The following is a 22,343-nucleotide window of genomic DNA, read 5'->3' on the forward strand; positions in this document are numbered from 1 at the left end:
TAAGGGTTAAACAACCAGCATTTCAGCCTAACAACAAACCATGGGTTAAACTGTGGGTTCTTTAACCCTAAATAACAAAGAGCCAAATTCTCACATCTCAGCCACCACCCAGGAACTCTCTTTCATTTTATTGTGTCAGAGCCATGGTTTTAAACAATTATTTATCTGAATGCTCGTTTTGCTTCCTCGCCATCATCCATGTTACAAATGGTTGGGGTTGCCGGGTGAAATGGCAGAGGGGCCATTATATGGTTTTCCATGACATTCCCTCTTCCTTCTTAAATAGAATCTTTCAGTTCTGTACACTGCTTTCCCCTGAACCCTTTTCTGAAAAGTGGGGCCTATGCACTAAAAGCATCACAGGATACTTAGGGGTCTGCATCTTTCTTCTTCGCCCACTACACTACAGCCCCACACCCCACAGTTTCCAGTTCCCCAAAGGATCGCTTGCAGGAAAGTCGAGGTTTCTCTGGTGCTCTGTGGAAGCCACCTCTTGCAAGAGCCTTCTGCAGGGCACCTTGTCTGCTGGAGGCGGGCTGCGAGAGGCTGAACCTGTGTGCATTTCCACTCCTTAAAGTTTAAGGGTGTTGCTCGTCTGTTCCTGAACGGCACGTTTGGTAGAACTTTCCTTTGCACAAATGGCTGTGTGTTGCTTGGCTGGATCGCAGCCCCCCCCCCCCCCCCCCCCTGCAATACCCCCCCCCCCCCCTCTCTCTCTCTCTCTCTCTCTCCCCCCCCCAAGGAGACACTGGGGACGAATCGGTCCCTTTCTCTTGCCCTTCCTGCCACACCAACTTCAAGGACCACTCCGAGTTGTCGGCTCATGTGGATTCCTGCTGCCCAGAGCAACCCACCTGCTCGGCTGCCGCCACAACCACTCCAGGCCAGGATCACTCCAGCATCTCCTCCTCCTCCTCCTCCTCTTCTGTGGAAGTCCGTCCTGAAAGTCCGGCGCCGAGCATGGATGTCGAGTCTGGGACCCTGCTGACCGACCAAACCCACGAGCCGGCCCTGCCTCGGCCACCGCCACCGCCGCCCCCGCCGCTGCCCCCCTCGGCCGCCGCTGTCTCCACGGGGCACCTCAACATCCCACTGATCCTGGAAGAGCTGCGTGTCCTGCAGCAGCGGCAGCTGCACCAGATGCAGATGACGGAGCAGATCTGCCGACAAGTGCTGCTCTTGGGCTCCCTGGGGCAGGTGGGGTCGCCGGCACCCTCCGCAGATCCAGCGCCTGTGGCATCCCTCCCCCCTAAGCCCCCCTTGCCGGTCTTCTCCATCAAGACGGAGCCGGGGAGGACCCAGGCGTCCAGCTCCCCGGAGGTGCCCAAGCCCACGTTCTTCCACCTATACCACCCTTTTCCCAGCGGGGCGCGAGTCCCCAAGGCCGAGCAGCTCCTGGCCCCGGCCTTCCCCACGGCCACAGGCCTCCTGGCAGCCCAGTGCTTGGGCGCCGCCCGGGGCCTGGAGCAGGCCACTTCCCCGGGGCTGCTGCGGCCGAAGAATGGCGGGGCGGGAGAGGCCAGCCTGGAGGAGAAGCCCAGCGGGCGCCACAAGTGCCGCTTCTGCGGCAAGGTCTTCGGCAGCGACAGCGCCCTGCAGATCCACCTGCGCTCCCACACAGGCGAGCGCCCGTACAAGTGCAACATCTGCGGGAACCGCTTCACCACCCGCGGCAACCTCAAGGTGCACTTCCACCGCCACCGGGAGAAGTACCCTCACGTCCAGATGAACCCCCACCCGGTCCCGGAGCACCTGGACTACGTCCTGACCACGTCGGGGTTGCCCTACGGCATGTCCGTCCCCCCGGAGAAAGCCGAGCCCGGAGATGAGATGGCGACCCCGCCGGCCGCCGAACGCAAAGCCCTCAGCGCCACCGAGAGCCTGACGCTGCTCTCCGGAGCGTCTCCATCGGCCGCCGCCCAGGCCTTGCCCAGCTTCAACAAGCTGGTCCTCATGAAGGCCGTGGAAGCAAAAGGGAAAGGCGATGAGAACACGCCCCCGGAAAGGGAGGCGGAGGGTGCCCGGCTGCAGCTGGGGAAGCTGGTGGGCTCCTTGCCCAGCTGGGCGCTGCTGGCCAGCCACTTCAAGGCGGGCACGGCGGTGGGGCCTTTCCCCTGTGTCCTGGAGGCATCGCCCTCGGAGACCTCCAAGCTGCAGCAGCTGGTGGAGAAGATCGACCGGCAGGGGTCCCCGTCCTCCTCCTCGTGTGCCGTCCCCGTCACGGCCGCCACGCAGGCGGCGGCGGCCTCCTCCTCTGCCTCCGCATCGCCGCCCGCCTCCTCGGGGCCCAACCAGTGCGTCATCTGCCTGCGCGTCCTCAGCTGCCCCCGAGCTCTCCAGCTCCACTATGGGCAGCACGGCGGAGAGCGGCCCTTCAAATGCAAGGTGTGTGGACGGGCCTTTTCCACCCGGGGGAACCTGCGGGCCCACTTTGTGGGCCACAAAACCAGCTCGGCGGCCCGAGCCCAAAACTCTTGCCCCATCTGCCAGAAGAAGTTCACCAACGCCGTCAGCCTGCAGCAACATGTCCGCATGCACCTTGGTGGGCAGATCCCCAACGGGGCGCTCCTCCCCGAGCCCCCCGCTTCTGAGGGGGCCCCCCTGGGCGAGGGGGAAAAGCAGCAGCAGCAGCAGCAGCAAGCTTCTCCAAAGGATGAGGAGCTCTCGGAGGAAGAGGAAGAAGAGCCCACGGATGAAGACTCTTTGGAGAGTGGAGGGGAAAAGGCCGAGGGGCCCTCAAGCCCTGAACAGGAAGCTTCGGGGCCCACCAAGGAGGCGGAGGACACCGTACAGGCAGAGGAGGAAGATGGAGGCACCAGCGCTGCCTCGCCTCTGGGGCCCGGAAGCCCTCGGCGCCCTGTGCAGGAGGGGGAAGAGAAAGCCGAGATGGAAAAGGGGGGAATGCCGCAGGAGGAGGAGGACCCGGAGAAGGGAGCAGGAGGGGAAGGTCCGTCGGAGAGGCAGCAAGGAAGCCAGGCCAAAGAGGGTCCGACACTCGTTTGCGGGCTGTGCAAACAGGCCTTCCCAGACCGGGCCGCTCTGCGTAAACATGCACTGACTGCCCACCACCAGGTGAGTCCGCTGCTCCTTCTGGGTATCTCCTGCTGGGCCCTGTGCTTTCCCTGCTGTGCATTCAGCATGGTCTGCTTATTCCTACATGGCTTGTGTCTGTGTGGGCTCCGCCATCTTGCTCCTTTTAACTGACACTGGAAGTCGACTCCCTTCCCAACCCTGGTGACAGTCTAGCTCAGCCTTGCCCAACTTGGCACTCTCCAGAAGTGTTGCAGGGCAACTCTTGTGATGGTTAAGGGCTGTGCTGGCTGGGGATTGTGGGAGCTGCAGTCCAGCATCTCTGGGGAGTGCCTGGTGGGAAAAGTCTGGCCTAGACACTGTAGGCCAGCCTTCTCCAACCTGGTGGTCTTTGGAGGCGTTTGGACCACCACTCCCAGAATTCCCATCCAGCAGGGCCGTTGACTGGGAATTCTGGGTGCTGCGGTACAAACGTGCCTGGGAGGCGCAGGATTGAGGAAGGCTGCTGTAGGCCATACCAGACTGGGCGCACGTACGGCAGGTCATCGTGGTTTCTAACATGTCACCCCTGGCTGATAAGCTACCATCTCTTACATTGTGTGAACCAAGTCAATGAGTGGGTTCAGACAACACAGTAACTCACACTCAAGGTTTCAGTGTGGGGTGAATACGGGTTGTTGAACCACAGGCTTTTGTGGAAACGTGGGTTATTGCATCATCTGTACTCAGCTGCATTAACAAGCCATGGCTTGTGAACCATAAACAATCCATGGATGGTTGCTGGGTTATGAACTGTGGGCTGGGTAAAGACAACACAATAACCCATGTTTCTATAACCATGTTTCAGTAACCTACGTTTCAACAACCCGCACTCCGCCCTTGGGGTTATCCTGTGTGAACCCAGTCCCAATCTAGAACTGGGCAATAATGTACCACGATGTTACGGCTTAAGGCCAAATCAGCATCAACATGGTGGTAGTTCTGGTCACTTTCCTCTCTCAGGTGATGCTGCTCAGCCCAGAAATGCTCCTCCGCCGTCCCTTTCTAGAAGCGGTTGCTAGGCAACCAAACATGGCTGCCTCGTATCAAATGCTTGCGTTCTGCAGTTTACCCAAACAACCAGCCCTGACTTCTCTTTTAAGGAGGAGTGATAGCACTATAAAAACTGACTGTTTCTCATGGGGAAAATTCTGAGCACTGTCCCAAAACATCACCAGCCACAATTCCTTGAGGGAAGCCACCACGGTTAAAAACAGGCTTGTGTTTGTACTGGGGATCTCTCCGCAGGAATTCAACTCTACAAATTACTCCCCTGTGAAAAGGGCCTCCAGCTTTCCCTGTGAATCACAGGTCCACAGTCTTTTAGGGCTGGTAGGCACATTGGTAGCTTTGACGGTGACATTGGCACTTTCACAAAATGGCTTCTGTGGGGGGGGGGGGAGCATAGCCCATTCATAGAATGGGACCGTGATGCTCATTTTCCAGAAGCGAAGCAGGTGAGACGACAAGGAAAATAATTTGTCCAAGGGCCTGAGCAGAAAACCTATGTGGAGGCTGGGATCTATTATTATACTTATATGATTATAATATTATCTGTTATAATTATATTATAATTAAGCCTGCCCTTACAAGTTTCTCTTTCTTGCCGTTTTATCCTCATAACAATAGCCCTGTGGAGTAGGGTGGGCTGAGAATACATAACTGGCCTGAAGTCACCCAGAGAGCGCCGTGGCCAGCGTGATGTGGCGGTTAAGAGGACGGGACTGGGACTCAGGAGTTCCGAGTTCGAGTCTCACTCCACCGTGGAGCCAACTGGGTGACTTTGGGCTAGTCATAGACTCCCAGCCCAACCTACCTCACAGGGGTGTTGTTATGGGGATAAGAATATGAGCAGCAGGAGGAGAATGCTGTAAGCTGCTTTGAGCTCCTTACCTATGAAAAAAGGTGGGATATAAATCTAATACATAAATAAATGGCTGAGTGTGGACTAGAACCTAATTCTAAGTCCAACATTGAACACTGCATCACAAAAGGTCTCATTTGAACCCAAATATTTGGCCACGTAATCAGAAGGAAGGACTCCTTGGAGAAGAGTCTAATGCTGGGAACAATAGATGGCAAAAGAAGAAGGGGACGGCAGAGGATGAGGTGGCTGGATGGAGTCACTGACCCAGTGGGTGTGAGCTTGAGTGGACTCCTGGGGATGGTGGAGGATAGGAAGGCCTGGAGGAATGTTGTCCATGGGGTCGCGATGGGTCGGACACGACTCCGCGACTAACAACAACAAAGATAGCCCTGGAAGGCAGCATTTGGCTTTGGTAGCCCATTTCAAAAAGAGTTATTAAATTGAAACAAAGACCCTCCAGACAAAATAAAAACTGGGTGAAGTGCTGAGCCTGGCAAGCTCCCAGAGCAGCATCTGTGGCCATCTTGGCACCCAAGAACACCCCATGGGAGACCAGGAGCTTGGCAGGAATCGTCATTTCTCAGGCCCATCCCTGGCACACTCTTGGAAATCTGTAAATTCCAAGGTTAATGATTGTCCCTCCAGTCCCGTGTCCCGTTGGGGCTTTCTCCCAGATGCTGCCGCGCTCAGTGTCCCGCCTCGCCTTCTCGTTCCCAAAGGTTAATCTCGGCAGCCCCGTCTGGAGCAGCCAGGCACGACGGGGGCGGCGTGTGCCCCTCGACGGCCCGGTGCCTGTGCTGTCCGGCGGCCAGGTCAAGCTGCAGGACTTCCTGGGACGCGACGTGCCAGCCCAGCTGGTGGGCGTGGGGCCCCTGTCTTTCTGGAACCAGTACACCGCCTTCCTGTCCGGAGGCCTCCCAGCCAAGCCGGCCCACAGCACCTCTGCGCCTGCCCTGTCCTCCTCTTCCTCCTCTTCCAACATGGCCACCCCAAGCCTCTTTGGATCAAGCGGCGCGCCTGGACGGGCCGGCCCTGGCGACGGCAAAGAGAAACCCCCCGTGGGACCACTGCTGCTGCTTCCGCCGCCGCCCACCCCGGCCCCCGCTCCCGCTCCGGAGGTGCCCCCAGAGAGCCAAGGGAAGGGGGAGAAGTAACCGGATGGCGACGCAAGCCCCTGTCCGGTAAGAGCGCCCAGACTGCCGCACCGCACAGTAGAGCTTTGCATGATGCAATTCCCCCGACGAGATCGGTGACGCAAAGACCAATTTCAGAGAGGTTCTCGGGGGCCGCATGCCGGTGGTGGGCAAGGCGAGGAGGAGGGGACCAACCTGCCAGAATGAAGCTTAGCAGAGGTGTGTCAGCCTCTTAGCGTGGGGATCACACAAGCAACCCAGAGAGTGTTGGTTGAGAACCACAGACCTCTGATATGGCGGGACTCCAGCTCACCTGGCTTCTCCCATCCAAGATTGGCTGAAGCATTTTGTGCAGCTTAATGAGGGTCTAGGGCAGAAGGTGTGTTGACACGGCATCCATTCATTTCCGTATAATTTTATACTTTTCTTCTCTTCCAGGGGGAACTGTGCTAGTGATACCCAGGGTGTGGGGGGAAGAGATCCCCACAGCAAGCCCTGCAGGAGAAGTGACTCCAGTCTAATTCTAGCAGCATTTTAGTCTTTTACTTTTAATGTAGCTTGGACGACCGTCAGCCGGAAAGAGATGATCCAGTCGGTGGGCGGGGGAGCAAGGGAGCCGCCTGGAACCTTTTATTATTGGGGCAATAATAAAAAATGGGTCCCCACTAGTGAAGGGAAGGATGCCAGAATGTTCGGGTCCAGCAAGGAGAAGATACCTTGAATTTTCCCCCAATAAAAGCAGTTTGACAGAACGATCAAGCCTTCGGATCTTATTGTTAGCAGGGGGTAGAAAGGTAACTCGGTTAGACACTTGCTGGGATACAGATGTTTGCAATCTGGTACAACTTTGGGGAGGGGTCCCATCTTTACAGACCCTTTGGACGTGCAGCCTTCTGCCAAATAGCCAGAGGGAAGCTGCAAGTACAGCTGCAGAGCATTACTAGATTTGGGGCCCAAGATCATTAGGGACACACACGTACATCTCATTTGCATACATTGCTTTATGTCTGTATATGCCCATGTCGAATTAACTGCAGCACGTTAAACAGGTGCTGTTTAAATTTTACAAGGTAGTCCATTGATTTCTGGTCCAGATCACTCAAAATAATTTTTTTTGGCTAATTTGCATCCAGTCATAAATCATTTCAAAGCAATGTAAAGACTTCCCCCATCCCAATTTAATTGCTTGTTAAGGAGAGATATTGGGGGGGGGGGGGTTAACCCTTCCCTTCCCAGATACAGTACCCATTGAAAATTCCCCCATACCTAATGGCAATTAAGCTAAGACGGAAAAAAAAAAAAAAAACTTTGAAGACTCAGGAATCTGGTGAATAGGTTCAGGGGCTCTGACAAATACACTGGGCTGGGGCCCCGAGGCAGAGCTAGGGGATTGGCCACTAGGGCTGGTGCCCCGAACCTCTGGAAGACCATCTGCCTTCTATGGGCACCTGCTAAAATAAAGGGGCTTCATTACATCTGGTCTTCCCTGGATTCCCCCCTCCCCCCATTTGGTTCGGCTCCCCAAGCCTTGAATTTTTCTGCCTGCAATTTTTTCCTCAAATCGGGCATGGTCTGCACATTACTTTGTACAAATCATACTGTCCTTAGGAGGCAGGATCCTTTAAAGACAGAGATTTTAGACAAATGCAAATTCGTGTGTTGTGCAGGTCCAGGGTTTGAGTACAAGGCAGTCCAAAGGTAGGGAAGCCAGAACCAGCCATAAAGTCAATCTGGATCTGGAATTTGATCCTATAAACCAGGTCCATCATCCAATTGAACAACTCTTCCTTGATTGATTGACTGATTTTTAAACAAATCTGCATATATTTGCATATGAATTAAGAGAATACTGAAAGCCAAAGCATTGTTTTCTTTGTTTTTAGATGCCGTAGCTCTTCCACTGGGCACCATCTGTTTAGAAGCGGCACTCATTCTCTTACTCAGCATGGAATGCCTTTCTTCCGTGCTGCAGCTTTTTGTAGTAAAATTAATTAACTTTTAACATGTGCCTTGATTAATGGGGGAGACTATTTAAAAATGGGCCACATGGCTTTTCTTCGCATGAAGTAAACTTTGCTATGCAGGGCCGTCCCATGTATGTTCGTGCCTTCAGAAGCAGGCCTGCATTAGCTCAATGCCGCTTCCCCGCTTGTGTTGGTGGGTTTGCAGCAAGCAGAGCAATCCAGTGTATGGGTACTTCCGTGTTCACTGGAGCTGTACCACTAAATGTCTCAGACCTCAGTTCTGGTATCCTCTGGATATGTTTACGCAGAAGGGAAGACTGAGGGGCAGAGGAACAAGGATGAATTCAAATGCACTCCCCACAGTAAGAGGAAAATTCATCTTCTCAAATGCAAGCAAGGACCGGGGTTTCAGATTTTGCTTGAATGTTTTGTTCACCTGAGAACAGTTCATGGGGAAGAGATTTAGCAAGGCGATCAAAACGGTCAGTCCTAGAGGAGATCAACCCTGACTGCTCTTTAGAAGGCCAGATCCTGAAGATGAAACAAATACTTTGGCCACCTAATGAGAAGGAAGGACTCCCTGGAGAAGAGCGTAATGCTGGGAAGAATAGATGGCAAAAGAAGAAGGGGACGGCAGAGGATGAGGTGGCTGGATGGAGTCACTGAAGCTGTTGACGTGAGCTTAGGTGGACTCTGGGGATGGAGGAGGACAGGAAGACCTGGAGGGTTGCTGTCCATGGGGTTGCGATGGGTCGGACACGACTTCGCAACTAACAACAACAAAGAGAGTGACTGTCGCGTTGGGGACATGAAAAGACAAAGCACTCTTTCGGTAGAAGACCACATCTTTTCACATTTTCCCATCAAGAGGATTCTCGGAAGCTCAGAAACACCGCTTTCCGGGCACAGAGTTCCTCCAGTGCAGAGCCTGTTTGATTGACGTGGAAACTCCAGAAGAAAGCAGAAAGAGGCAGAGAAGCCGCTCACAGCCTCTCGCTTCCCAGCATCATTTTCCAATTACAAGATCCTGGAGGGGCGAAACTGAAGAATTTATCTTCCCATGAAGCTGCCTCTTCCTGACAGATCCTTCTGAAGCTGGGCCTCCGCCCTCCACCTTTCCAGATCTGTCTAATCCGCCATGCTAATAAAGCACCTTTGTGCGAAGTTTAGGCTCTCCTTCCGTGTGCTGAGTTAATGCTTTCTGGAATCCCATCCGCCGGCTCACCCCCACCCCACGCACACATCAGTTACGGATAATGCCATTTAGTAGCTGTCCAGGGCTTCCTTTGTCACAGCTTCAACCTGGCAGGCCTCCAAAGGAGACGGGCCGCTTCCTTCTCAGAACTAATCTCTCCCCACCCCGACCTTCACTTATCCTTGTCACAGCGCCATCCGGGCTTTTCTCTTGTGTGCCATCCCTCCAAACTGGATCGCTTGGGCGCATTTTGAAAGGGGGAAAGCCCAGCAGTGCATTATGCACCGGCGAACAGAGCTGGGTTCGCATGGGCTGAAACGGCAATGCCTGCAGACAGACGTACACGGGTGTCAGAGATGGACACATTCCGCACACCGTGTCCGAAGGAAGCGATGGCTGTCGGCAGCCCTCGGCCTGGCCCCTGCCAAGCTAAGCCCCTGCAGGGAGAGCTCTTCCCATTCCATAACTCTTTCCTTCAGCCTATTAATCTGCATTTATTGACTGCCGCATAGGAAAGTCTGCCCCTGCTGGTTGAAGATATTCTCCAAGTTTACATAGAAATATTTACATTAACTAAAATTAATGTGTGCATTTCTAAAAAAAAAAAAAAACTGATGGCACATACACCTAGAGTCCCTTTAGTACGTATGTCAAGTTTCAGGTAGCTAGATGTCACGGTTTCGACCTGATGGGACAGACAGATGGACGGACAGACAGACATCCTTTTTGGTTATCATGGATGTTTTCTTGTGTGTTGCACTGCATTGCAAGATTGGTTTTTAATTTTAAAATCTCAAGCAGCTACTTGGTATAAGCTAATTAAATTTGATCATTCTAGATCTAGCTACTTCGTCAATATCTCCAAGGATCCTTTACTGAGGTCATTGAGGGCCCATCGGTGAGGGTGTTCAAAGATAGGTTGGACATGCACATGGTGGGCATGTCATGAGCGGAGCCGGCTGGAGCCAGAGGTCAGACTAGATGCCACGGGAGACCCCTTCTGACTCGCTCTGTTTCTATGTTTCTATGTTACTGCTTTGCATTTTCAAATCATGCAAACAGCCCTTTTTGCAGGTTGTTATTCTCACACTTCAACAGAACATTGTCTGTGTATTTGTGGTTCACCTGGAGTAGAGAATCTTCCCCTTTAGGTAATATCCTGCCTACTTTATAGAGCTCCAAGAGATAAAAATTTACCTGGAACTTTATTTGCTGATGATGCATATGGGAATTAAATGGAAGCAGCATGGGAATTAAATGGAAGCCCCAGGAGGTAAGCCAGAGAATGCCAATTATTATTATTTTAATGTGTATATTTTAATTTATGTGGTTTTAATTTATTGTTGTAAGCCGCCCCAACGCTTCGGCGAATGGGGCGGCATAAAAATGTTTTAATAAATAAATAAATAAATAAATAAATAAATAAATAAAGTGTCTGGGGAGGAGGTGCTGGCCAGGCACTTTTCCAGGGCCCTCCTCAAACCCAGAGCTGGCCCCAACTCTCAGCACCAGGAGAGCTCTGTTGGATCTGGCCAGTGGTCCGTCCTGTTCCTTAGCATGATTTGCTAGCTTAGGGGTGGTGCTACGCTAGGTACCAAAAAGCTTAGACTTGCAGGACCAGAAACATTGAAAAAACCCACAGATTTGCAGGTGCCAATATAGATACACTCTAAAGTCATGGTGCGGGCATGTGTGAGCATCTTTAAAGAGCACTGTGGAGGTGAAGCGCACATGGGCCGATCCAGGGCGAGCTGATGCAACAGAGACCCTCAGGGCCTCTGGGCCTTTATTTCAGCAGGTGGCAGGGATGGTGACCGCCCTGAACTTCAGGCATCCCACGAAGGATCTGGGCCTCCAGCCCTAGTGAGCTGTCATCTGAGCCAGAGACCTCTGCATAATGCACCAGCAGCAGCAGCAGCAACTCCTCATTCTCCCGTGATGGCTGCTCAGCAATGGGACTCTGCACCTCTCTGAACATGGGGTTTCCATGCTGCCTGTAATGACTGCGCTCTCTTGCAGGGATGTTTCCTTTCCTTTTGGAGACCTCAAAGTCCAGAAGAAAATACTTATTCTGCCCAACACATTTTGGAAAAAATAATCTTTTCCTCCCTTCCTCAGGGGCTGCTGATCTTTCTTCTGAAAAAGGAAACCTTCTATGCCTCGTCTGCTGAAATGTTTCTTGGCATAAATACTCCTTGGGCAGAAAAAGTGTTTTCTCCAGGCGCCTGGGGAATTTCTCTCTTGTTGCACCATCATTAAGTGCTTTCCCCTCTTCGGATCGAGGAACTTCCAGCATTCCCGACCATGCGGCAAGCTCGGAGGGGCTTCCGGGAGCCGCATTCCCAAAGCCTGGAAATCTCACTTCTGCCCACCCTTGGGGCGGTCAGAGCGGGGGGGGGGGGGGGGGGGGGATCGGACCCTTTACAAAAGTGGCTGCCCAAGCTTCGCCTCCCGCAACCGGAATGGCCGATTCCATTCTCCCCGCCTTGCCAGTCACTCGAAAGCTTCATATCGAGGTGGGGGGAGGCGGAAGTGTGCGCTGCTATTTCCGTCCCCCAGGCGATGCTTCCGGTTCCCTGCCCGGTTGCCTTTGTCGCCACCGCCGCTCCCCGGTTCGCCGGGGCGATGTCGGACACATGGAGCTCGATCCAGGCGCACAAGAAGCAGCTGGACTCGCTGCGGGAGCGGCTGCAGCGGAGGCGCAAGCAGGATCCCCTGGGTAAGGAGGGCGGGGGGAAACGAGCCGGGATGCCAGGTCAAAGGTCATTGGTGGGCCCTGTGAAAGAGGGCGGGGGGTGCCGAGGAGCATCGGAGAGGGCGAGAGGCATGAGAATATGTGGGGCCAAGCGCAGAGGGCGAACCCCGCGGGATCGGATCACGCTTGGCCCATGTGCCCAGTACCCTGCTCCCAACAAGGGTCAGCCGAGAAATTTTCCAGCAGAGCATCTGCCTCTAGGCACCCGCCCTACGCCTCTGCTGCTTGATCCCCGCAGCAGCTGCTACTCGGAGGTTTGCTGTCATTGGACATGGAGGTTTTTAGGCACTGCAGCCAAAGACAAACAGAGAGGATCCACATGTCCAGTACTGTGCCCCACGGTTCTGTGTCCTGTGACCAGTTCTGGGCAGCACACTTGAAGAAAGATGCGGACAAGCCAGAGGGGGTTCAGAGGAGGGCATTGAGGATGATCTGGGGACTGGAAGCAAAGCCCCGTGAGGAGGGATTGAGAGAACTGGGCATGTTCAGCATCAAGAAGAGAAGATGGAGGGGAGCTAGGATAGCGCTGTACAAGCTGTCACAAAGAGGAAGGCCAGGATCTCTTCTCAACCATTCCAGAGTGCGGGAATAACAGGCTCAAGTTACAGGAAGCCAGATTCCAGCTGAACATCGGAAGAACTTCCTGACCGTTGGAGCAGTATGGCAGTGGAACCCATGACCTAGGGAGGTTGTGGGCCCTCCCACACAAGAGGCGTTCAGGATGCAACTGGGCAGCCGTCTGAGAGGGACGCTTTCCTACCTGGTGGCCCTCTGGCCCCTTCCAACTCCATGAGACTGTGATTGTCTAAGTTCAGCAGTGGCCAAGCAGGTGCTTCCAAGAAGCTGAAAGGAAGGGCCTGCTAGCCTGATACATCTCAAGGACAACAAGCTGGGGAAGCTCTTTTGGAGATACCAAAGAATGGAACTGGCGCACTCTGTGCACAAAACATGGCCTTTGCCCCAAAGCTGCAGTCCCCCTTTCCTAGATGACTTTTGTGGCAGGTAGGTAATGACTGTGTGAAGAAGGACATTGTTTTGTTTCCGCTGAATCTACAGTCTGCTCAGTTTTGTCAGGTTCCCCCAGGGAAGAGTCTGAACTTGCTTTGGAGGCAAGCTGTTCCATTTGGAAAGGCTTCCCAGCTTCCTGGGCTGGGCTGGATGGAACTTCCATGTACAGCAGCATTCTGCTTCTGGACACTAGAGGATGGCAACTTTGAGTTGTCCACCATTGGGAACAAGGGACTAGGCTTTGAATTGATTCGCAGCAGGGCTGCACTTTTGAAAAGTTGGATAGAAAATTGTATGTGGATAGGTCAAAAAAAGTAAAGAGGCAAGTGGTCAAAAGATGGAACTGGGGTTGGGGAGGTGATGAAGTGAAAGGAAAGATGAGCTTTTTCAAGTGGACCTCGATATTCTGTGTTTCCCTGCCTTTTCACAGACCTCAGGAACCCAGAGTTGGCCCTCACTCCTCCCTTCCGCAGCGACAGCCCAGTGCCTTCATCCCTCACTCCCAGCACCGCCACCGAGCCCGGGGACCTGGTGACCGACCCCGAACTTGAGAAGAAACTCCTCCACCACCTCTCGGACCTGGCGCTGGCTCTGCCCACAGATGCCCTGTCCATCTGCCATGCCATTTCCACGGTGAGCTCTCCGTTGTCTTCTTCTACCCTCTCCCCATCCTCATCTTAGGATGTTCTGCATTCTCAGGTCTATTCACAGTTAAGGATCCCAGGGGATTTAGGGATTGGCATGGAATCTTTTTACATTGTTTGCAGAATCCCAAGTAAGCCTAGTTGACTTAGTTGCAGAGATATTTTATCCGTGTTTCTACATCTGTACCTCATTGTAGAGATACAGATGGGAGTGTGTGTAATGTTCTCTCCCCTCCGTCCCTGATATTTTATTTTATTTATATATATATATGGGGTGTGTGTGAGAGAGACTGGCCACACTTCCCTGGAGCTTCTGCAAAGGCTCTTTCTCAGCCTGCCACCTTTCCGGCGTTTTAGACTAGAACCCCCAGCATCCTCGGCTCTGGATTTTGTACATCAGAACACCTGGGGGGCTCCTGGTTGCCTTCCCCGTGGATGGTGTGGATGTGGCTTGCTCCCCGCAGGTGCATTCTGGGGCACACGGTCCGCCCACTGATCCACACACCCCTTCCCCTGCAGCCGGAGGCGCCTGCCACCCAGCGGAGCGTGGAGAGCCTGCTCCAGAAATTCGCAGCCCAGGAGCTCATCGAGGTGAAACGGGGGCTCCTGCAGGACGACGACGACGACCTGCCCATGCTGGTCACCTACGCGGACCACTCCAAGCTCTCTGCCATGATGGGCGCCGTGGCGGAGAAGAAGGGCCCGGCGGAAGGCGTCGGGGCCGGAGGGGTGAAGAGGCGGGCGGAGCAGGATGCTGGGGCGGCCGCCTCCGCAGCCTCCCCCTTGGCCTCGGCGTCTTCGGAGCTCCTCAAGGAGCCCCCCAAGAAGTCGCGCAAGCAGGCCTCGGACCTGGACCTGGAGATCGAGAGTCTGCTGAGCCAGCAGTCCACAAAGGAACAGCAGAGCAAGAAGGTAGGTGGCAAGGAGACTCGGTCACCCGCTTGCGCTGGACACTGTAAAACAACAATCCCTTTCTACCCTCGTTGGCACGCAGTACCGACAAAAAGAATCACAGTTAAACCATGAGGGCTAGCACCTTGGGCTGTGAATGAATTTCCGTAGCCCACTTTCTTTGGCGGCTGTGTTTCCACCCATCAGGGCTTAGTCTCCTTGCCTTTCCAGGTGAGCCAGGAGATCCTTGAGCTGCTGAACACGACGACAGCCAAGGAGCAGTCCATCGTGGAGAAGTTCCGCTCACGAGGTCGTGCTCAGGTGCAGGAATTCTGCGACTACGGCACCAAGGAGGAGTGCATGAAAGCCAATGATGCGGAGCGGCCCTGCCGAAAGCTGCATTTCCGGTGAGCCCTGGGAGGGGAGACACTTCAGAGAGCAGCCCTCCCACTGCTAAGTTTTGGAGGTGGAGTGCGGGTGCATAGAGGGAAAATTACAGCAGGGAGCCAGGTGGGCAGAAGGTGGCTTTCCAGGTGCTTTGGACTTCAACTCCCAGAAGCCCTTGCCTGCAGGGCTAATAGTCAGGGGTATTGGGGGTCGAAGTCTGGAGCATTTTGGAGGTTTTCCTTCTGCTCATCTATACCATACTGAGCTAAATAGTCTGAGCCAAAAGAAGGCAGCTGTTTTATGTCCCATTCTGCATGTGGGGAAATGAATCAAGCAGTTTCCTTTAATTATTTAAGGAAACTTTTGCCCGATCCTTACTCAAAAGGGCTCTGCACATGGCTCAGATACGATCAGTAAAACAGGACCAGCTCTGCCTGCAGGTCTGTGCTCCAGAAAGGCACAACACACAAGAAAAAAGGCAAGGGAGGGAAGAGGGACCGCTGCAAAATTAGTCTTGGGAAGTTATCTTTTTGTGACATGTAAACAGCGGTGCTGAAGTGTGCGCCCAGTTCCAAGAGAGCCAGTGTGGTGTGGTGGTTAACAGCACGGGACTGGGACTAAGACAATCTGGGTTCTAGTCCCCACTCGGGCATGGAGCCAACTGGGTGACTTTGGGCCAGTCGCAGACTCTCGGCCCAACCTACCTCACAGGGTTGTTGTTGTGGGGATAAGATGGAGGAGGAGAATGATGTAAGCTACCTTGAGCCCCTTGAGGAAAAAGGCAGGATATAAATCGGAAATAATAATAAGCAGAGGGGTGAAACGCCACTTCGAGAAGCAAGCGAGAAGAAACAGGACCGAGGGACAAGCCTGCTGGTTTTTGCTTGCAGGGGGAAACTGTGATAGCATCTTTGTTGGTAGGATTATCAAGGTCTGTGTGGGCAAGGAAGGAAGGGTGCCTGCGATATTCAGCCATCCGTTGTGTGCAGCCCTTTACAGAGTACAATAGGTGTCTGCCCCGAGGAAGTGACAGTCTCAGATTCAACACAGTGTGGGGATCTGCATCTGTTCCAGATACGCATATGCTAGTTTACATCAGGGATGGACAACGTGTGGTCCTTCAAGGGCCTTGGACTACACCTCCCATCAGTCACACTAGCATATGTAATGACAGAGGATGATAGGAGTTGTAAGCTAAGACATCTGAAGGACCGCAAGTCGCCCATTCCTGGTTGACAGGCTAAGTTACATGTAAGCTAAGTCAATTTATTTGACCTTCATAAAATGGGGCACGATTTTGTTTCGTATACATACGTTCAGCAGCAATATTTGTCAAAGCCTTTCCCTAGATTATGGGGGGAAAGCTAAATATAGTTTGTGATTATGAAGCACACTAAAGAAAACCTCCGAGCAGGCCATGGGGTTCCACCCATATTTTTGCTAAAGTGGGAGTTTCATAAAACAAACCACCTTCTGCCAGAAACTAGACTGAAATTTGAGAACTGTTTATTTTTGTATTTGGAAAATTAATAATATTGATCCATAGACAGCTATTTTTAAAAAATTGAGCCAGATTTCTCCAACCCGGGACCTTCTGGCTGTGTTGGTCTACAACCTCCATCATCCCCCAGCCAGGATGGAACTCGTGGTGCAGCTCCTTTGACATGGGAAAAGCTGAACCAGCGCCTGCTGCAGGAAACATGTGATTTTGGGGAACTGATTTCGAGGATTCTCAGGCAGGCGGGGACGTCAAGCTGCTTCCTTCTTGTCTTTTGCCAGCCGCATCATTAACAAGCACACGGATGAGTCGTTGGGCGACTGCTCCTTCCTCAACACCTGTTTCCACATGGACACCTGCAAATACGTGCACTACGAGATTGACGCCTGTGCCGACCTGGACGCCCCCTGCGGGCGGGAGCTCAGCGCGGGCCAGGAGCTGGCGCTGCCCCAGGCCGTGGGGAGGGACTCCAGCGTGGACCGCCTCTTTCCGCCACAGGTACCGTGCTTTCCTGAAAATAAGACCTAGTCTGATTTCGGGGTAGGTCCTATCATATAAGTCCTACCCCAAAAGTAAGACCCATTACCAAAAATTATTGGTAATGGGTCTTACTATTTTTGCTTACTTGCAGGGTGCCAGCGGGGTGCAGAGGGCGCAGCGGGAGGATGCAGAGCGGCTTAAGCCGGTACTTCCTCTATAGTCCTGGCTCCTGTGAAGGGCGGAGTGATATCCAATGCACTCCGCCTGTCACAGGAGCCGGCACTACAGAGGAAGCATCGGCTCATGCGGCTCTGCTTCCTCCCCTGCCTGTGACAGGACTGGTAGCAGGCGCTGGAGAGGATCGGTGTATACAGCTTTTGGCAGCAATTGGAGTGCGGAGCAGAAGGGTGCAGAGCAGAAAAGTGCAGAGCAAAAGGGTGCAAGCAGAAGGGTGTACATTAAATGTACATTTTGTACATTAAAAAAATAAGACCTACCTGAAAATAAGACCTAATGTGTTTTTTTTTTTTTTGAGCCAAACAAAATATAAGACAGTGTTTTATTTTTGGGGAAACACAGTACCTGGAACTGCTGGCAGGGAGGACCTGGCAGGTACACAGGCAGACAGCTAGGTGGGGGTCAGGCCTGAACAAAATGGTGAAACACGCACATTTATATTTTGGATGCCCTGTGCGAAACAAGCCGCTTTTCCCTATGTTGCGTGATTGGATCTGTCAGTAATGGCCAGAGTTCTTTTCCTGAAGTTTCCACGGCTGAAAAAAGAGACTCGAGAAATAAAGCCGCACGGGATCCTCAAGATCATTGGGTCAGGCTTCCTCACTGGCTCAGCTTACTCCCCCAGCCTTTTCTGATGTTGTTCAGAGCAGGGTGTGTTTTGCTTTAGGACCTGAGATGTGGGTTGACACATATGGAAGGTGTGCAGAGCGCCAAAGGCCCATCATCCTGACTGCTAACAAGGCCTCTCCAGTCTCTAACCCCCACCCCCCGCACCCATCACAATTGGTCTTCCCACTGCACATCCCAGTTTTCCACCTTTGCTCCTCAGTGATGAGGACAAGTGACTTGCTTTTTAAAAACATGAGAGAGGGAACCTTTTCCAGGCAGCCCTGCAGCCAGGAAGAAAATTCATAGCCTTTTGCAGAGCATCCCTTGGAGCTGACTGTGAAACAGGATAAACTTTTAAGAAGTTCTGTTAAGTCAATATATACAACTGAGGTAAAACTCCATAATTTCCTGGAGTTCCAGGGTGCTGTGGTTTGCGCATCGCCCAATTTGGAATTCTTGCCTTTATTGGAGGATAAACATCCTCTGTGCCGGGGGGCAAACGGCAGCTCTTCCAGCAAGTTTGGACTTCAACTCCCAGCATTCCTGACTAGTGGCTCTGCTGGCAGGGGCTTCTGGGAGCCAAAGTCCACAACAGCCAGCACGCCACCTTGCCCCAGCTTCAGTTCTATGTTGCCTAATGTGATATTCCGGTGCATTTTCCCTCTCGCCGCCGGCAGTGGATTTGCTGTGACATCCGCTACCTGGACGTCAGCATCTTGGGCAAGTTCGCCGTGGTGATGGCCGACCCACCCTGGGACATCCACATGGAGCTGCCCTACGGGACACTCACGGATGACGAGATGCGGCGCCTCAACATCCCGGTGCTGCAGGACGAGGGGTTCCTCTTTTTGTGGGTCACCGGCCGGTATGGAGCATCCTGGGGAGCCCGAGGACTGGGGAATGAAGGAAGGGACCAGGCCAGGCTTCCCTCAGCTGGGGATGGTGGGATTTGCAACCCAGCCCTTCTGGAAAGACCCAGCTTGGGGGAAGGGCGATCCAAGGCCAACATTTGATTCTGGAGAATGTTTCTCGCTCACACTTGGTTATGCATGAGCATTCAAAGCCTGCCATTCCTCTGTGGAGCTCAGGGCGTAGTTTTTTCCTTCTCCCACATTTTTCTTCACAACAACCCTGTGGGGCAGATTTGGCCAGCAGAGGGCAAATGGCTTCAGGTCACCCAGCAAGCTTGGTTTTAGTGGGGTGATTTCAACCTGGGTCATTCCTGGTCCAAATTTGGCATTCTAACTACTCTGCTAAAGCAGAGTGCTTTAACTTCTACATCCAGGTTTAGAGGAAGGAAGTGCTCTTGTGGAGTCCCTGAACATCACCACTTTTGCCTCTAGGGAGAACCAGAAAGCTAGGGAGAATTCAGCTGCTCAGATTCAGCATCTTCGCCTCTCTTTCCCCCAGCGAGCAGTGAGCAGTCAGCAAGCATTTGGGGAAGGTTCCAATAATAGTTCTTTTTCTCTCCACCCTTCCCCATCAGGGCCATGGAATTGGGACGGGAGTGTCTCAACCTATGGGGGTGAGTAGCACCTGGGCAGCGGGGACGAATCCAGGTGTCGCTCCCTTCCGTGATCCCTCTGACCCCCTCCCGGGCGCTTTCCCCCCACCTTCTCCAGGTACGAGCGGGTAGACGAGATCATCTGGGTGAAGACAAACCAGCTCCAGCGCATCATCCGGACAGGACGCACCGGCCACTGGCTAAACCATGGCAAGGAGCACTGCTTGGTAATGAGGCAGTCGGCCGGCCGAGTTGGGAATCCCCCCCGACAGGAAGCCTGCACGATGCCAGGCAGGATTCAGCATCAGTGCGGCTAGGAATGTAACTTTTGTCTTTAAAAAGGGATGCTGCTAGAACTCCTGGTTAGCGAGGACTCAAAGAGTCCGTGCCTCGTCCCATGAGCTCCACGCTTTGGTTTTCCCTGTCCAGAAAATCTCCTTGAGGGAAAGAGATCACAGGAGTAGAGCTTAGCTTGCAGTGAGCATTCAGCATCCTGAGGTTCAGGAGACCCCTTTCCTTGGCATGGTGCTTCTGCTTTTCCCAGGGGGCTGTTGGGGACCCATCTTGGGCGCCCTGTTTCCTTAGGACACGGGGTCCAGACAACTATCTTGGTCAAAGATTCAGTGCTGGCAAGAAACAGCCCTAAGCCTTGGAGGGGAAGAGGGAATACAAAATCGGTCACTGCACTTCAGCTGGAACCACTTAATAAACCTACGCCAAACCCTAGTCCTAACCCTCTGCATTCCTAGTAGGTGGAACACTGGCCTACTTGCTTAATGCCCAAGTCAGAGCTGTAAACATTAAAGCTGGAACCGATCTTTAAGACTGGGTGGTATTCTGAGGGTTCGGCTCAGCTCACGTTGCCTCCGGCTTCACCCAGTACTGGAAAGAGGCCCCCCTTCGAGCGCTTCCAAAACTGCTCCCTTGGCCCAACCCTGGCCTTGCCCTGTTCTACCGCAAACCCAACTGTGGCTAACCCAGCTGTCTGTCTCTTCCTGTGGGCAGGTCGGAGTGAAAGGAAACCCGCAGGGCTTCAACCGGGGCCTCGACTGCGACGTCATCGTGGCAGAGGTGAGATGGGAGCGTCCGCCCAACCCCTGGGCGGATACACGTGCCCTGTTCTTTGCAGCTGCCGCACGGCCATATTTAGTGCCTGTAAGAAAGCGGTCCCACCTTTGCTCTGCAGGTTCGCTCCACAAGCCACAAACCGGACGAGATCTATGGCATGATTGAGCGTCTCTCGCCGGGGACCCGCAAAATCGAGCTTTTTGGGAGACCCCACAACGTGCAGCCCAATTGGTGAGTGCATTACCCCAAAACCACTCCGAGATACTCTGTAAAATTTGGGAATCCTTCTGCCCCCTGTTCTCCTTCAGAGAGACACTTCTGTGCAGTTTCAGAGAATCTTGCTGGGACCAGCGGACTCAATTGCCTTCCCCCTCGGTTACCTTAATATTTCAAATGGAGGCTAAGTCAGGCTTGCACATGGCCAGCCAAGTTGCCTTTTCAGGCTCCAAACAGCCCCCACAAGAGCAGTCCAGCCAGTTCGGACCACCTTAATTCCAAATCCCAGGTGCCAAAGTTTTTTCAGCCCAGGGGGCCAAATTCCAGTTTGGAGCAGTTCACTGATGGGGAAGGCCCAAATTACCAGCATTTTCCAGCCTTTCTGAAGGGAGGGGGGAGCAGAAAAACCAGAAAACCACTGCATGCTTGGTGGCCAGGGGAAGGTGCAGGGGTTGCTTGGGCCAGTCGTAGCCCCTGGAAGTCCCCCCACCCTTCTGCTGTATATTCTGTAAGAAGCGCTTTGCTTAGATTTAAGGTGAACTAGCTCACTAGATCACAAGGACTTCAAGAATGACTTCAGCCACAGAGCAATTCACCCATCACTTTACTCTCCCTCCCCGCTACCCGATCTTCCTCTGCCCCCCTCCTCGCAGGATCACCCTCGGCAACCAGCTGGATGGGATCCACTTGCTGGATCCGGATGTGGTGGCCCAGTTCAAGCAGCGTTACCCAGATGGAATCATCTCCAAGCCCAAGAATATGTAGGGGCGGTCGAAGGGCTCTCCGTGCTGCGGACCAGGGCGTGCTTGTTTCGTTGCCAGCGGGGCAGGGAGGCGTGTATTCTAATCTTTAGTTTTTTAATAAAATGGGATTCTTTTTCCAGAACCAAGTCCTGATTTTGTTGTTGGCCCATCCCTTGACACATTGCCCCAGGAAAATTGGAGGCCTCGCACTCCAAACCCCTGCATTTTCTAATTTCACTGTCGTAAGGCGAGGATGGAGGGATGCGATTCCTTAGAGCCTCCACTCCACGGTCCCCCACTAGCATAGCTGGTTGAGGGATTGTGGGAACTGTAGTCCAACACATCCAGACAGCACCAGGTGAAGGTAGCTTCGAATGGTGTCGGACTGCAGTCCCCAGGATCTTACTTGTAGTCCCAACCACAGGGGGACACACTGCTCTCTCGGCTGCTGCCCTCAGGAGAGCCATTTTCTTGGGAAACCAGAAAAGCAGGCAGGGCCAGGGGGCAGGCTCTGGGGACCCCCTGCAGGGCACCTTTCTGGATCACTGGCCTGGGGCAAACAGGAGTTACAGCCCAAGATGCGTGTGGCACAACAGCTCGGGCGGCCAAGTGCCAGCAGGGGAAAGCGGCTGCCCTCTTGGGGGACCGACATGTTTGCATCCAGCTCTGTAGCGAAGGCAGATTCTGGAGTGGTGAACAGCACAAGATGAGAGCAGAGGAATCTCCATCAGCTTGAGGGCAGCCTAGCTCAGGAGGGAGGGTGGGTCAGTCCTGACAGCATCCAGGCCCACAGCTTTCCCCCATGATTACAACACCTAGAACTAGTGGTGGAATGAGAGGGTCGGTGGTCTCAGGGATCCTCCACACCGGCTTCCCTCCAGCCCTGCCTCCCTCTCCAGGTTCAGGCATGGTGCTGGAAGGGCGCTTGCGGCCCCGACCGCATCCTCGGCAGGGCACCTGGTGCTGCCTCAGCCCGGGCAGGCCACGGGGTGCTGCCTTCCAAGCAGGTCCTGGGAGGCCTGCCGCAGCTCCGCATTCCCCAGGGGTGTGCAGAAGAGGCTTCCAGTGCCTGGGC

General features: G+C 53.6%; 2 protein-coding genes across 4 annotated transcripts; both read left to right on the forward strand.

Annotated features, from left to right (window-relative positions):
• The first annotated feature begins 774 nt into the window (after nt 1-774).
• On the forward strand, nt 775-6,824 carry SALL2 (spalt like transcription factor 2). The gene is made up of 3 exons (XM_044421364.1): nt 775-3,072; nt 5,656-6,117; nt 6,508-6,824. Exons 1-2 carry the CDS (start codon nt 961-963, stop codon nt 6,088-6,090), a joined length of 2,547 nt encoding a protein of 848 aa, XP_044277299.1. The 5' UTR covers nt 775-960; the 3' UTR covers nt 6,091-6,117; nt 6,508-6,824.
• Nucleotides 6,825-11,817: 4,993 nt separating this feature from the next.
• On the forward strand, nt 11,818-21,410 carry METTL3 (methyltransferase 3, N6-adenosine-methyltransferase complex catalytic subunit). Of its 3 annotated transcripts, none has more exons than XR_006413831.1 (11): nt 11,818-11,947; nt 13,422-13,624; nt 14,155-14,547; nt 14,758-14,933; nt 16,693-16,909; nt 18,415-18,602; nt 19,224-19,262; nt 19,360-19,451; nt 20,247-20,312; nt 20,428-20,540; nt 21,179-21,410. XR_006413831.1 is itself a non-coding variant. In XM_044421420.1 (11 exons), the coding sequence occupies exons 1-11, from the start codon at nt 11,854-11,856 to the stop codon at nt 21,288-21,290; spliced, it is 1,710 nt and encodes a 569-aa protein (XP_044277355.1). In that variant the 5' UTR covers nt 11,818-11,853; the 3' UTR covers nt 21,291-21,410. The 3 variants fall into 3 exon arrangements, 2 of the variants coding, with proteins under 2 accessions (XP_044277355.1, XP_044277357.1); XM_044421420.1 differs by having other exon boundaries at nt 19,360-19,468; XM_044421422.1 differs by lacking the exon at nt 11,818-11,947 and adding an exon at nt 12,724-12,985 and having other exon boundaries at nt 19,360-19,468.
• The last annotated feature ends 933 nt before the right edge of the window (nt 21,411-22,343 follow it).

The sequence above is a fragment of the Varanus komodoensis genome, unplaced genomic scaffold (assembly GCF_004798865.1).
Source record: "Varanus komodoensis strain SLA01 unplaced genomic scaffold, ASM479886v1 scaffold119, whole genome shotgun sequence".
Taxonomy (NCBI): Eukaryota; Metazoa; Chordata; class Lepidosauria; order Squamata; family Varanidae; genus Varanus; species Varanus komodoensis.

Excerpts from the sequence above, each read along its gene's own strand:
- SALL2 (XM_044421364.1), top strand. The coding sequence starts at position 961 with ATGGATGTCGAGTCTGGGACCCTGCTGACCGACCAAACCCACGAGCCG. Across the intron at positions 3,073-5,655 it reads CACTGACTGCCCACCACCAG|GTTAATCTCGGCAGCCCCGT; the intron begins GTGAGTCCGCTG and ends TCGTTCCCAAAG.
- METTL3 (XM_044421420.1), top strand. The coding sequence starts at position 11,854 with ATGTCGGACACATGGAGCTCGATCCAGGCGCACAAGAAGCAGCTGGAC. Across the intron at positions 14,548-14,757 it reads AGGAACAGCAGAGCAAGAAG|GTGAGCCAGGAGATCCTTGA; the intron begins GTAGGTGGCAAG and ends TTGCCTTTCCAG. Across the intron at positions 19,469-20,246 it reads ATGGCAAGGAGCACTGCTTG|GTCGGAGTGAAAGGAAACCC; the intron begins GTAATGAGGCAG and ends TCCTGTGGGCAG.